The sequence below is a fragment of the Asparagus officinalis genome, chromosome 2, assembly GCF_001876935.1.
Source record: "Asparagus officinalis chromosome 2, Aspof.V1, whole genome shotgun sequence".
NCBI classification, from domain to species: domain Eukaryota; kingdom Viridiplantae; phylum Streptophyta; class Magnoliopsida; order Asparagales; family Asparagaceae; genus Asparagus; species Asparagus officinalis.
The window spans coordinates 46,848,365-46,864,233 of NC_033795.1; the positions used below are offsets into that span (position 1 = coordinate 46,848,365).

Consider the following 15,869-nt stretch of genomic DNA (forward strand, 5'->3'; position numbering starts at 1 on the left):
CCCCCCCCCACACACACACAAAAAAAAAACCACAACCTAAGCGTGTTCGTCGCGTTGCAACAAAGCCTACAACTGCGAGTAGACCAGGATGCAACCCAACTAACAGCCGCAACGGTTACAATAAAAAATCTTTCATTGTTTTAAGAGGGTATTCTGTATCCTTCCAACCTATTTGAAATGTCCTCCAAAAGCTAAAAGTTTAGGTTGTTTTCTGAACCACAAATCACGATAGAGATGTATGACAAATGTTATTTGACCCAATATCATGCCTGCAACAGACTTACAAGTTATATAACTTACTACCACCCTGTCTACAAGCTGGACTACTGCAGTTGGGATTTTTTACAACTTAAGTCACACCAACCAAAGATCAAAACAAACAACTTATCACCAACATCTGGTTGGCAGATGGCTTGCAAAACAACTTGTAACCATTCTAGGACCCGGTTCATGTGTAATGCGCCCTTTTCGTCTTTCTCCCCCCATTTCAATGTAAGTGTATAGGGCATTAGAAAAGTGCTCCATTGATTTAATAAGGACCTACTATGTGCCACGATTGATATGCTATTATTTGTGATGCGAAAACACTACAGCAAGCTAGATATTAACCCAGGGTTATCCCTCGTCCGCACAACTTCATATTTTTAGTAAAAGATCACTAAGACTGATATAGATACAGATACAATAACACACAGATAATAGGTGAATAACCAAAGTGGAAAGAGAATACCACTCAAAAGTGTCTGGATGTTAATTTCACAGAGAGCAATCTCATCTTCGAGCGAACGCTGCTGCTGACACTACAAAAAGTTAAAAGTGTTCGGACAAACTTAGATTACAGTTTCATCATTATATAAACAAATGAGATAAATGGAAAAGGAGAAAATTTTTCACACAACAATAAGGAAAAGTGCATACCATATCATCCCTCTTTTTTCTAAAAACTCGTGAGCAAGCTTGCATTAGATTGCTTCTGTTACATGCCATCACTTGAGCAAGTGTAATATGCTCAATAGAACTAAACGTTATCGGCGAAGGTTGCAGACCATCCAATGGAGATCCATCTCGAGAAGCTCCATTAGTACAGGCCCTGATTTGAGCTGTGCTGTTTGGCATGTAAGCCTTCTTGCCTGAGTCAACCATATCTGCCTGTTGAGCATACGAAAGTGCTTTTAACACATCCAAATTAAAAGAATGAAAACAGGAAAATGGTTGCATGATGATAATTATTGCATTTAGTTGAATCTTGGTAACTAGGGAACATATAGCCATGCCGAGGAAAATGATAGGCATATCATGGTGCTGTTGTATTTGGCAAAATAAGCTACCAAAACACACACACGCACATAGACATGTATTTTAATGTTCTGCGTACAAGTGAACGCACAAATATATACACATACCTATCTCAAATTTGTGCATATAAGTGACTGTATATTTATCTAGCTTTGTATATGTGTATGTAATCAGGCTATTATATCTTTTTACAACCTAGCGTACATATTTGTACCATTATGCATATGTGCTGCCAGTTAATCTGGATGGTATCTCTATTTCTTACAAAATTTAAATAATTTGTTTTAAAAGCCGTCAACACTGAAGATCTGATACCTCATCTGGGATCACTCATAAAACCACTGTTGCAATTACAGATTCCTAAAAAGAGCAGTATCACTTATTTTAATACTGAGATTTCAAACATTGCCTAAACACATAAAACCAATACATAGGACCTAGACAAAATAATATTATTTCCTATTCTACTAATCAAACACATAGTTTATGGAAGATAAAAGAGGTCATAATAGAGGACAAATGTGTATGACTGCAGTCCATGCAGTAGTATCATTTTGGATTCATTCCATTTGAGTGGTAGTTTCTATGTAACAGTTAACAATCAACATCCAAAAAGCGCATTAAGTAACTTGTTTTTGTGTTACGTAACATAACACAAGCCTCACATTTTGTAACGCAAGGAAAAATGCAGTGTTTTTCGGAAAATACACATGTGCGTGTTCGTAGAGTGTCTTTCGCGTGTTACAAACCCCTCCACTTTAAGTGTCATGATTTGGGTGATATCCCACAGTTAAATATAAAACCTGTACTACCTCTATGACATGAGAAAAGGCCGTTTGCACCTTTCATCTTGCCTCTGCACCTGGTTGAATAGTCCTAAGACTCCTAACCCATTTGACAATGGCAACCAATTCCCCAACAATTACGGCCAATTTCTGGATAAGAAGACCAATTTTCTGATGAAGACAATCAATCTTCCCATCCATTTGAGGGTGGTACATTAACAAAATGGTCCACTAGGGAAACAAGACTTCATATTTTCAAAGACCTCAAAGCCTAACAAAAAATGGGGATGCAATGGAATTTCGGAAGAAAATATGATACCCCCAATCCAGATCATTGGAATGATTCATTTAGCTCCTTTATTCATGCTATAGGTGTTCTTGATGGTTCTGTTACTTTCTTTATCCTATAATTGATTTAGCAATCCAAAGTACTTTTTACTACAATTAAATTAAGGAAAAAAATAATTTTGCATTTTCACAGGCATCGAAAGAAAATGTTTTGTGACAATGAAATAAGTTTTTCATAGATAAGACCAAATTGGAAATACCCGTTTCATACTACTATCTCGATACAATATTTGCCCATATTAAACTAGAAGCGTCATGCTAAGTTATACGTATTATTTATATTCCATATTGCACAGCAGACATTTGGTAATGTCTCCTCCAATCAGAATGAAAGCCCCTATTAAAACAGCTGTTCCAGGCATATTTATGCAAAATTGCAAATCAAGGAAGACAAATTGCACATTGTCAAAAATAACAATATTTGGTGCTATCCATACTCCACAGAGTTCACAAACAAACAAAGAGCCCTACTACCACCTTCCATATTGTTATGTTCCATGAGACCAAAAACTTGATTTGAAGTCTTTTTATCAACTTCTTGCCATAAAAGCAGTAAATTTCTTGATAAACTCGGTAGATCAGGACAATTGTATCTCTCTTGATTCATGCACACATCTTCAGATGCATGTGGTTAAAAAAAATGAAAAAAAACAAATAATGCATTGATACAATCATGTCTATTGCTGATCGATAGGCTCAACTAGACATGAGAAATATGTGTGTCCTTGTGTGTGTGTAAGCAAAAGCGTGCGTTTGCAAATATTTTTGTGCTATTTAAATTTATAATATCCTCATTTCTAAATAGCGTCAACATTACGATTACAGCAAACCATGACGCTAAATTGGACATCTCTTTCACAACTGCAAGAAGTAAATATTATAAAGTGCTGTTCATGTAAATGTAACTTTTACCATTAAATATCCTTAAACATGCTTGCATATATACATATGCTAATGAGAGTTATCCGTGCACTTCATTGAACAGTGTTATTTTTGTCAAGATCTCTATATTTAGAATCAAAGTCAGTAACTTTTTTTTACAGGAATGTTAATGAGTAAATGGTTCTTAAGAAGCATTACTCCTACTAATGGTAACTAAAATTTTTTAAAAGCAATTCCTATAGAATTTCTTCAGAAACAATTCAATGTAATTCCTATCTAAATATATTTTTAATACATGCACACACGCACATGCACACAATTGCACACACGCATATTCAATACATGCACTTCATTCAAAATTTATTATTTTTGTATAAGATACACATTTCAAATCAACTTCATGTTTTTTGAGCAAGAAATTTTTAAGACAAATATGGTCCTTAAGAAGTCTTTATTCTACTAATGGCATTGAAAACTAATAGAAGTTCTCAACAACAAAAAACAATGTCAAAGAAATTTGCAATATGAGTTGAATAAGTAATAGAAAAGTGATAGAAGTATCTTAGTATCATATGTACAATCCATATGATACAATCCATTTGTTAAACACGTGCCTTTGAAATTCAACAATTAGGCTGCCAAACTTTGTTGAAAGCGGCTGCCAAAACTTTGTTGAAATTTGGTGCCCTTTTTTCATTTTTTTTTTAATATTTTTTGCTTCCTATATAAGGAGATGTGGTTAGAGGGTTTAAATGCATCGAGGCAGTGAGCAAAATAAGAGAGAAAATAATTAGAGAGAAGAGAGTGAGATAGAAAGAATTTGCCTCTTTTTTTGTGAGAGTCTCTGGTTAGAGAGTGGTCTTCTCTTTTGTAATCTTCTCTTTTGGTGATTAGTGAAGTTCTCTGTTATTCTCGCCCGTGGATGTAGGTCATACTGACCGAACAACGTTAAATCCTTGTGTTATTCTCTTTGTCCACTCTTGTAGAGACATCTTCTGTGTCTGTGAAGCCCCTTCGTTGCAACAAACTGGTATCAGAACCTGCTTAGAGTACGTGTATCTGCTTATCGTATGCTCTGTAGCTGCTACTAATAGTGAATCCTCCACAGCAGAAAATAACTTAGATTATCGTTTACTCATTAAAGGCTTTGGTTACTATTCACGTGTAAGGTACTATTTAAAAGTACTGTTACTATTCATACGTACGGGTACTATTCATACGTACAGTTACTGTTCTAGTGGGTTATTAAGATGTCTTCTACGAAATACAAAGTGGAGAAATTCGATGGGAGAAACAGCTTCAGTTTGTGGAGAGTAAAAATAAAGGCTCTCCTAGTACAATAAGGACTGTTCAAGGTCTTGTCCGGAAAGGATAAGTTACCGAAATCCATGCCCGATGATGAGAAAGAAGAGCTGGAGATGAAGGGGCATAGTGCCATACAGCTCTGTTTGGCCGATGAGATCCTACGAGAGGTTACAAATGAAGATACCACTGTCGGTTTGTGGCTCAAGTTAGAGAGCTTGTACATGATGAAATCTCTAACGAATAAGCTCTACTTGAAGCAATTCCTCTTCACCCTTCGCATGAATGAAGGTATGCGAATTAAAGACCACTTAGATGAACTTAATACTATTCTTATGGATTTAAAGAATATTGATGTTAAAATCGACGAAGAAGATCAAGCCCTGATCTTGTTATGTTCATTACCTCCTTCCTTTAAAAACTTTGTTAATAGCATGTTATACGGTAGAGATACACTTTCTTTGGAGGATGTCAAATCAGCTTTACATTCAAAAGAGTTAAGACAGAAAATGTCTGTCGTAAGAGGAGAGGATCAAGTTGAAGGCTTGTTCGCTCGTGGTCGTCCTGAAAAGGGTGTTGATGGTAGAGGTAAATCTAGAAACATATCTAGATCAAAGTCCAGACTAAAGAAAAATGTTGAATGTTATTATTGTCACAAATATGGACATATAAAACCTAATTGTCCAGCGCTTAAAACAAAGAATAATTCATAGTCGAAGTCTGGGGATATAAAACCTTCAGTTGTCACTGTAACTGAAGAGTCTTCTAGTTCACATGAAGTTCTTTCAGTTAGTGTTAATACTCATTCACAAGATGAGTGGGTTCTTGATTCAGATTGTTCCTATCATATGTGTCCGCATACGAATTGATTTGTCACATATCAATCAATTGATGGTGGAAATGTCTTGTTGGGAAATAACATATCTTGCAAGACTGTTGGTATCGGATCAATTAAGATTAGAGTTCATGATGATATTGTTAGAATATTGAGCAATGTCCGTCATATTCCAGAGTTAAAAAAAACCTCATTTTTTAGGCACCCTTGACTCAAATGGTTTTAAGTTTTCGGCTGAATGTGGAGTTTTGAGAGTAAGTAAATGGTCTCTTGTTGTGATGAAAGGAAAGAAGGTAAATACCCTCTATATCATTAAAAGTAGTACAGTGACAGGTGCTGCAGCAATGTTATCCTCAGAGGATTCAGATTTTGACACTACACATTTGTGGCATATGCGGTTAGGGCATATGAGTGAGAGATGACTGGATGTATTAAGCAAACAAGGTCTGCTTTATGGTAAGAAAATTAGTAAGCTAGATTTTTGTGAGCATTGTGTTTTCGGCAAACACCATAGAGTATCCTTTAGTACCGGTGTCCATAGAACTAAGGGTACTTTAGATTATATCCATTCAGATGTTTGGGGTCCCTCCCAGGTTCCATCAAAAGATGAAGCTCATTTTCTTCTAACATTAATTGATGATTATTCCAGAAAAGTTTGGGTGTATCCTTTGAAGTATAAGAGTGATGTGTTTGCAACCTTCAAGCAATGGAAGGTTATGATTGAGAAGCGAACAGGAAAGAAAATGAAGCGCCTTAGAACCGATAATGGGATGAAGTTTTGTTCTACAGAGTTTGATCAATTCTGCAAAAACGAAGGTATTGTGCGTCATATTATGGTGTTCTGATCCCAAGTCACCTAAATTTATTATTAGTAGGTATGTTACTTTTGATAAAAAATTCATGCTTCACCCAAGAAAGAAGTTTGTTATTGATACTACAGGTACTGAAAAGGAGTTTACCAAGCAGGTGGAGCTAGAGAGCTCAGCTTCAAAGAGAGTGCTTGAGGGCGCTCATGTTGAACCAGTTGATATTGTGGAAGGTTCAACTTCAGATACCGATACACCATAAGAGCAATAGTATAATATTACCACCGGGAGAATAAAAAGGCAGATCCAACCTCCTCAACGCTATGTAGACATGCTTGCTTATGCTTTGAGTATAGCAGAATCGAATGAGGTTCCAAAGCCTTCTACCTATAAGGAGACTATTAGTGATAATGAGGCTGCAAATTGGACTGTTGCGATGACTGAAGAGATGGAGTCTCTTCATAAGAACCAGGCATGGAAGCTAGTGAAGCCACCAAGGGGACAAAAGATTGTTGGCTGTTAATAGGTCTTTAAGAAGAAAGGAGCTCCGGATATAGATTTTGTAAGGTACAAAGCACGCCTGGTAGTTAAAGGCTACAGTAAGATCGAATGTGTGGATTTCAATAAAGTATTTTTTCTAGTTATAAAACACCTCAATCCACGTGTTGCTTGTCATGATTGCTCATTTTTATTTGGAGCTTGAACAATTTGATGTGAAGACAGCTTTTCTACATGGCAAGCTTGAGGAGCAGATCTTTATGCATCAGCTAGAGGGATTCATTGTTGAAGGTAAAGAAGACCATGTATGCAGGTTGATAAAATCTCTTTATGGGTTAAAACAATCTCCGAGGCAGTGGTATTTGAGATTTGATACTTTCATGTTTGAGCATGGTTACTCTAGGAGTAAATATGATAGTTGTGTTTATCATAAAAAACTCAATGATGGCTCTTTTGTATATTTGCTTTTGTATGTTGATGACATGTTGATTGCAGCTAAAAATATGTCAGAAATCAACGAGTTAAAATCTCAACTCAACCATGAGTTTGAGATGAAGGATTTGGGAGCAGCAAAATTTTTTTTAGGGATGGAGATCCACAGGAACACGCAAGAAGGAAGTTTATTCCTATCTCAGGAGAAATACATCAAGAAGGTGTTGGAGAGATTTGGCATGTTTGATGTCAAGCCTGTAAACACTCTGTTTGCTTTCAGCAGATTTAAAACCTCAGACTGAGGAGGAGGAGCAATACATGTCTTGTGTTCCTTATGCTAGTGCAGTTGGAAGCATTATGTATGCTATGACCTACACCCGTTCAGATATTTCACATGCAGTCAGTGTTGTTAGTCGATACATGGATAAGCCTAGAAAGGTCCATTGCCAGACTGTGAAATGGATATTTAGATATTTGAGAGGATCTGCTAATATTGGTTTGTATTTTAGCAGGAACACAAACACAGATTGCAGAATACTTGACTATTCCGATTCAGATTATGCGAATGATTTGGATAAGAGACGATCCTTGACAGGTTATATATTCACTCTTTCAGGTAGTGTCATTAGTTGGAAGGCGACTCTACAGTCAACAGTTGCTTTGTCTACCACAGAGGCAGAGTATATGACAGTGACAGAAGTAGTGAAAGAAGCTATTTGGTTGAGAGGTTTGGTTGAAGATCTCGGCTTACACCAAGGTATTATTACGGTATTTTACGACAGCCAGAATGCTATACATTTGACGAAGTATCAGATGTATCATGAAAGAACCAAACATATAGATGTTAGATATCATTTTATCAGAGAAATTAAAGTCATCAGGATTGAGAAGATAAGTATTGCAGATAATCCAGCAGATATGATGACGAAGCTCGTACCTTCGCGCAAGTTCGAACATTGCCTCGAATTGCTTGGAGTTCGACAAAGCGGAGGTTAAGCCCGTAAGGGGCTTCTGGCGAGACAGCAAGAGTAAAGAAAAGATTTTTATTTTCAAAGGCAATGTGGAGATTAGTTAAACACGTGCCTTTGAAATTCAACAATTAGGCTGTCAAACTTTGTTGAAAGCGGCTGCCAAAACTGTGTTGAAATTTGGTGCCCCTTTTTCATTTTTTAAACATTTTTTGATCCCTATATAAGGAGATGTGGTTAGAGGGTTTAAATGCATCGTGGCAGTGAGCAAAAGAAGAGAAAGAAAATAATTAGAGAGAAGAGAGTGAGATAAAAAGAATTTCTCTTTCTTTATGAGTCTCTGGTTAGAGAATGGTCTCCTCTTTTGTAATCTTTTTTTTTGGTGATTAGTGAAGTTCTCTTCTGTTCTCGCCCGTGGACGTAGGTCATACTGACCGAACCACATTAAATCCTTGTGTGTTATTCTCTTTGTCCACTCTTGTAGAGACATCTTCTGTGTCTGTGAAGCCCCTCCGCTGCAACACCATTAACTGTACCGAGACCTATACACAACAAATATTCTCTACACTGAAAATCACAAAACAAACAAAAGCATAACCAGTTATAAACCATATTACAATAGAACAAAGATGATGATTTTAAGTTCAAAAAGTTATTACTGATTTGCTGGGGTTACATTTTTGGATTTAGCATTTCTTGGTTTACATTATGTGGTTTAGTTTTCACATGGGTTTAGATTTTAGGATCTAGACTTTCAGGTTTCAATATTTTAGGGTTTCAAACTATTTTGAACTCAAATTGCAGGTTTCGGTTCCAATGTTAGAGCCTTGAGGTTGAAGAATGCTACTTTGAATTCCTTCAGACCTTAATCCCCAGAAAATGGCAATTATAGATATGTAACCGGTGGAATCAGCCATATAAAAATTGAATACTTCATTTTCTAAACAGGTGAATGTTTGAAGGTAACATTCCGAACTTATTTCACGTACTCACTCAAACACTCACAAATTCCTTTAAAATATACAAAGGTATGAAAATTTATTAGCCAGATGCACTATGCAGTTTGAGGATAAAAATTTCGAGCTGAAATTGAAATTTATGATATATGTTTGTAAAACCAATGACCATGCCTAGAAAGTCAATTTTCAGACAACAAAATTTGGAAACTTTGAAATTTTCATCTGCTTAAATCCTAAAATGTACTGAGGAATCCTATGCCCAGTCATGGCATAATATTCAAAACTAGGTCTAGAAAGAGCAGAACCCACTTGATCCAACCCCAACTATTAACAAGCACACATAAAAAATTCAAAGGTACCATCACATACAAAGGTTCTTTTGTCAAAGTAAGTTTTCAGATCGAAGCGAGCTGGCCATGAAAGACGCTTCACTTGCAGAAACTTAAATATTAATGAGGACAAACTATCAAAAGAAAAAAAAGGAAAAAATTAGCATGTAAATTAAGCACTATAAAAGCATATACTTCAAAACAGAAACCAATAATAGTGATATATTAATTCTAGAGAAATTTAAGTTAATTTAGTGAAATTGAAAGTATTACTAATTTTAAATACATTTCATGAAAGAATATTGTTCTTCAAAAGATCTATTATTTTATTTGGAATAATAATTTATTTAATATGATAATTTTCAGCAAATTTATGTTGACGAAATTTAGAAAAAGACTAATAAACTGATTTACATATTTTTCTTTTATGTAAATTTTGAAATAGTTCAAAGCGTTTTCATTTTCCAGCATTAATATTTAATGGCAATTTTTGGGACTATGCTATATTCCGTTCATGGTAATTTTTGGTATTACTAAATAATAGAGTTCAATTAATATCTCAAAGAAATTTGAAGCAATAAACTTTTGAACAAACTGATTCTTTTAAGTGTAAAATCCCGAATAATTAGCCACGGAATTAAGCATGGATCCAGATATCATACCAAATCAAGCAAGGATCATGTTTTTTAAGTCATGCATTTTGATTAGGAAAATTATTAAAATAAAGATAATCCACCAAACTGCACTAAGGCCTCATTTGATAAACCAATCACCTTAACTTCAGAGGTACATTGCTAATTAAGTATTTACCGATACATTAAAGGTGACATATTAAGTTAGGTCTTCATTTGTCAATTCATTTTCTTCAATCAGGCTCTAAGCCAAATTATTAATTAGAGATGTGCAGCTAAACAGCTAAATATGATCTGCCAAAGTGGTTTAATCTGGTTTGCACCATGCCTTCATCCTTCTAAAACATGCATCCATAGCCTTAACAGAAATATTTAACCTCAATCTCAGGGCACCCTAGCCCGCTCACTCAGAAAAGAAAATTTTCACCTCTTATTGCCCTTGCACTTTCTCATAAAGATAAAAATAAAAATAGACCAAAGGAAAAGGGAACCCAAAGGTTTTTACTCCTCAATAAATTGCATTGCAAACTCAGTTTGCTTTTCATATCAAGAAGTCTCGGCATGTTTCTTTGTGAAACTCGCCAAAACCGACAGTTATATGGCTGACACTATATTTATAGCAGCTTATTCAGATTCCAATGTGCTATTAGATCGGTGAGTATTCCCCTATCTAAAATAACCTGCGTGTATCAGTAGTGGTAGATTTTTTTAAAACCTGCTTATGCCCCCCTCCTTTTAGTTTTTTACTTCACTAACCATTAAGGTACTATTCATAGGGGCTATTTATGGGTGAATATTCCATGGCTAATTGCATAAGGGTCCTTACCATGTTGACAATTGACATCCAGCTTATGTGTTGATATATTGCCTAATTGACCTCATTTGGTCAAATTTTAATGTATATTCATGATCTATGGGGTTGTATTGAAATGAGGTCGGTAGTGGAATAAGGCACCATGCAAGATTTGAAAAAGTTTTCTGACAACCTACCGACCAGAAAATTTTGTCATATATTTAGTGAAAGATGCCTGGATGAGGAAGCAATCTATGGAAGGATTAAATATCTTAACACTAGTCACAAAGTACTATAATATTTTTTTTTTTTTTTGAAAACCCTACAAAACTACAAGTTCTTCTTACTTGCAGCTTCCCCCCCTACTTTTGCTCGTTGAAAGGATGCATCATCTCATGTAATTGTTCAATTTTCTTATAATTTAGAACCTGATGACAGTAAGATCTTCCAAACAAATCATGAAGCCAGTAGATCCCCAGCACTAGCACATACATAATTATGTCAGTGAGTTGAAGACTGTAGGTATATACTGCCACAAGATAATGATGGTACTCAACGGCTTGGCATGGTAAAATGTTTACTATGCTCTCGTGCTGACTATAAACAGATCATGTGGTTAGAAGATCCACCACACATAAGTCAGTAAAGAATTTACTCAAGTTTTCAAGGGTTAAGGTACATCAGGCTAGTGACATATCAACAATAGTTAGCAATTCAAATGTTTCGTTATCAAAATTTTACCACCTCTCTACAAGGCTCAAAGGAACAGGGAGTCAACAATTTTATGACTGCAGCAAGTAACAGCTTAACATTCCTGAAGATTCTAAGAAAGAAAAGAGAGGATTAGGAAATGCAAAAGAACTCACATGCGCACTACTACAATAAGTAGAAGAAAAGACGTGTTCAGAGCTTTGAAGAAATATGCATAGACGCAGAAACAGCAATACGTAGAAAGGCAACCTCCAGCAAGAGTAAGGCTGGCGTCTGAACCAACAAGTCATTGCAGTATAAGGTAATGCAAGATAGGAGCAAGCCTCAAATTTGATTTAAATCAGAAAAAAGTCTAGACAAGATGTGAACAATATATCTTTTAATAGTGAAATGGTATTGATTCCTCAGGCACAAATAAGTAATGTCATCTCCATAAGGATTAATAAAGACAGCAATATCAACTGAAAGATTTACCCTTTAAATGTTCAAAACTTTGGAGGTGTCCGCTCATGGTTGCAATTTTACTGAGGTCATAGAACACAAATACCTCGTAATACTATGAGATTGATAAAAAGAATAATAAGAACAGCAAATAAAGGTGGTCAATTTGGACCTCCATGATTTGTGACACTGCAGTATCTGCAGTTCGTATAGCAAACTATCCCCAAAGGAGACAACACTACACAACATCATCACTTAGATAACTGGATAAATATAAATCAAGCCAATAGCCATCAGGTTAATAATTAATTGATTCTTAACATAAATTTCAGCCAAGAAAATAGAAAATGAAAATTAGATAAAAGCTTAGACTGCAACAACACAGAACCATGTATACTGGAAGACTGGAACCAATTAACAGTATACATTGCCTACGAAATATATGAATAGAAATTTAACAATAAAAGAATACTCTGCTTCCACAGGAAGAAAAAACTTGAGAATATTCCTCCATCAGCAAAGACAAACTTTAAAACATTAAAAGATAATATACCTTGTTTTCAAAGCTATTCCTGGAACTCAAATCACTATGGATGAAGTTCTCCTCATCAACATGACTATCTGAAATGGTACTATTTCCATTGATATCTTTAGTCTGAGAAACTATTCGGTAATTGTTCAGGGATGGACTATCGCCGTTCCAGGAATTAATAGCGCTAGGCAGCCCAATCATACAGGGATCACCAGCTTTTTTACTGCCTGAGATGTCTCTATAGTTGCCAGTCTGAAAAGAGTTATCCTTTGCCCGATCTTCCAATGTGAAGAGCTCATCTGCATTTACATGAGAATCATCAGCTGTGATTTGTGATCTGCTTACTCCACAAGATGACCTTTCTGTTAAGAGTCCATTGATGTTCTTTTCATACTCACTAGTTCCTTCTCCAGTTTTGACTTTTATATTACTACTATTGATGTCCAGGTTACTACCTTTACATGTATCTATATTGTTCTTCTTGCTGAGTAAGATTTTTTTATTCTTGCTGGACTGTATAGAATTATCCTCTGCCAGATCGTCTAATGTGATGAGATCATCTGCCTTAGCATGAGAAACAGCAGCTATGATCAGTGAGCTACTAACTCCATAAGATGGCCTGTCTGATGATAGTTCGTTGATGTTCTCTTTGTATTCGATAGTTCCATTTTCAGTTTTGACCTTTTTGTCTCTACTTTTGATGTCCAAGTTACTGCCAGTAAATGCATCTACATGGTTCTTCTTGCTGAGCAAGATTTCGTTATTCTTGCCAGTCCGCAAAGAGTTATCTTTCGCCTGGTCATCCAATGTGATGTGGTCATCTGCATTCACATGAGAAACATTAGCTATGATTTGTGATATGCTTACTGACCTGTCCGTTGAGATTTGATTGATGTTCTTTTTGCACTCAATAGTTCCTTTTTCAGTTTTGACCTTTTTGTTACTACTTTTGATATCCAAGTTTTGCTCACTTAAGCCAGATCTTTTTATTATCAGATGATCTTCCATGGCTGTCATTCCATCTGGCACCAAAGAATGCTGCAAACCCGATACATGGCAAGAATTAGTCAACCCTAACATTCCTGCATGTTTTACATTATGCATTTCCTTTTTTAATTTGTTTTTCTTGGTGTTTAGGATGTCTTCAGCTTTCCCATTCATCAAAAATTCATATTTCATCACCAGATTTTTCATGATGGTTTGACCGTCTGGCTGAGGACAAAGACTGCCAGATCTATTTTCTTGTTTAGCAAATTTTGATGACCCATTCACTAAGCATAGGCTCTTGCTATTTTCTTTTCTAACTGAGCTATCACGTTTTCCGTGTTTGCTATTCTGAATATCCACTTTCTGTTCATTCAGGACAAATGTTTTGTTCACATTATGGTCCTTCTTTGACAGTATATATGGCTCTAAAGAGTACTTGTCACCCACGACCTCCTTCCCCAGTACATGTGAAGAACTATCGGTAGTATTTTTCCTGTTAACAAGAATTAAACATTATAGCAAAAGGTGGTTTGAAAAACAAAAGGATCACATTTTAATAGCCTATACTACAAATGCTCACATATAATTATAGAAGGTATATATAACCTGGATAGCCAGCTGGATATAATTCCAACGTATGGCAACATATGATAGTACTCAACAACGGACGTTACTTCTGCTTCTGAAGTTGAATCCTTGTTGACCACTGGTCCTTCCAAGCTGCAAAGATTTGAAATACTTACTGTTAGAATTAATATAAAACTATAATCTTTGATCCTCATCATAACTTTGGAGTTTTGGTGTAATGGTTAGGGGAACTAAATTTAAGATGGTATCAGAGCAACCCAGGTTCAAATCCCACCGGCCACGAATTAAATGCGGATTTTCTAAAAATTGACACCGCTACGTGAGTCCAGGTTTCGACCCATAAAAAAAGGCGCTCGATCTGCAGGGGCATGTTAGAATTAATATAAAACTATAATCCTTGATCCTCACCATAACTTTGGAGTTTTGGTGTAATGGTTAGGGAAACTAAATTTAAGACTTACTAGCAGTACATTAACACAGTTATGCACAGTTAAATACAATGCAACAACTTCCCCTGTAACTTTTTTCAAAGAGGACATGCAATTCTCTCTGAAAAAAACCACACGTTCATTTCATCCTATTGGACACTGAGAACCTAGATCTAGATGACCTTCCTTCAAATTCTTAAAATCTTGTCACATTGCACAAAGAAAGGAAATTTTCAAAGAGTACTAACTAATCATGAAGAAAATACCAAAACATCGTGCTAACATAAAAAATATCAGGAATGCACATTAACAAACCTGCTTATAACATCTTTGATGGGAATTTCTGAGAGCTTCTCAGACAATGCTCTCCCGTACATCATTATATATAATCGAGTTGTCGTCTTCTCATGGCTTAATGAATACGTTGAATGACGTTCCAAGATACTTAAATCTGAGGAACAAAAACCTGCCAAATCATGTAAAACTCTTTTTCCACTTTTTCCACATGAACATTTAAGGAAAGATGGAAAAATACTGGAGCAACTGGTAGCAAAGAGTTTATTACTTGCAAGCAACAATCAGTAATAGTACCAAAGACAGAAACTATACCTTCCCAAGAATAAGAAAGTACCAACTTCCAAATAACCAAGGAGGGAAAAAGGGATTCAACGATTTACTATATAATAAATAATGAATCTGAAGAGAAACATCTGCAGACCACTAATAGATCCCAAAGCATTATCTTTTACAGAAAGTATAGCCTAACCGCTCGGAACTAACGCATTAAAGAATGCACATGAGGAAACAAAAACAAGTTCTACACATGTGACGCATCCTCACACTGTTACCATTGACAAAATTTCCTAATAACAAGACATTGAGTCTAGAATATAGAAATAGTAAATGAATAAATGGAGAAATATATACTGACCTTATGTACTAATATTTCAGCAAAATGAAGGAGGTTGTATGTGCTCAAGAGATAGTTTACGAAAAAAAAGAGTGAAGATCACAATGTCATTTGATTTTTAGTGTAAAATACAAGGGGTAAAGAGAAAAAATTTGAAGAACATTTTGACATAAAATTTCCTTTGCATTCTATTATCTAAGCAAGAGAGAGAAAAACGTGAAAGAGAACAAATGGGAAACATATTATGAACACTCATATCTCGTTCGATCGTGGTCGATTCTCACCGCATTTTAATAAAGCCCCTGATGGATTTTTAATTTTTTATTAGATCTCATGGATCTAATTCTCCAAATCAAGTTTGAGCTTCAATAACTGATTTTGTAATCACCATTTCTAGTATAATTTAC

The 15,869-nt window shown here is 35.5% G+C and overlaps 1 protein-coding gene across 5 annotated transcripts in view; it reads right to left on the bottom strand.

Moving 5' to 3' along the window:
- Positions 1-15,869, bottom strand: part of LOC109831085 — a 55,322-nt gene that overhangs the window by 23,720 nt on the left and 15,733 nt on the right. For 4 of the 5 annotated variants that reach the window (XR_002244426.1, XM_020398423.1, XM_020398425.1 and 1 more), the window contains exons 3-7: positions 14,868-15,018; positions 14,143-14,256; positions 12,571-14,029; positions 919-1,149; positions 731-800 (exon numbers count right to left, since the gene is read on the bottom strand). Coding sequence is in view for 4 of the 5 variants with exons in the window: in XM_020398423.1 (XP_020254012.1) it covers positions 731-800; positions 919-1,149; positions 12,571-14,029; positions 14,143-14,256; positions 14,868-15,018 (2,025 nt within the window). In the remaining variant the exon portion in view is untranslated. The remainder of the gene's footprint in view (positions 1-730; positions 801-918; positions 1,150-12,570; positions 14,030-14,142; positions 14,257-14,867; positions 15,019-15,869) is intronic. The other variant, XM_020398424.1, reaches the window with a different exon arrangement.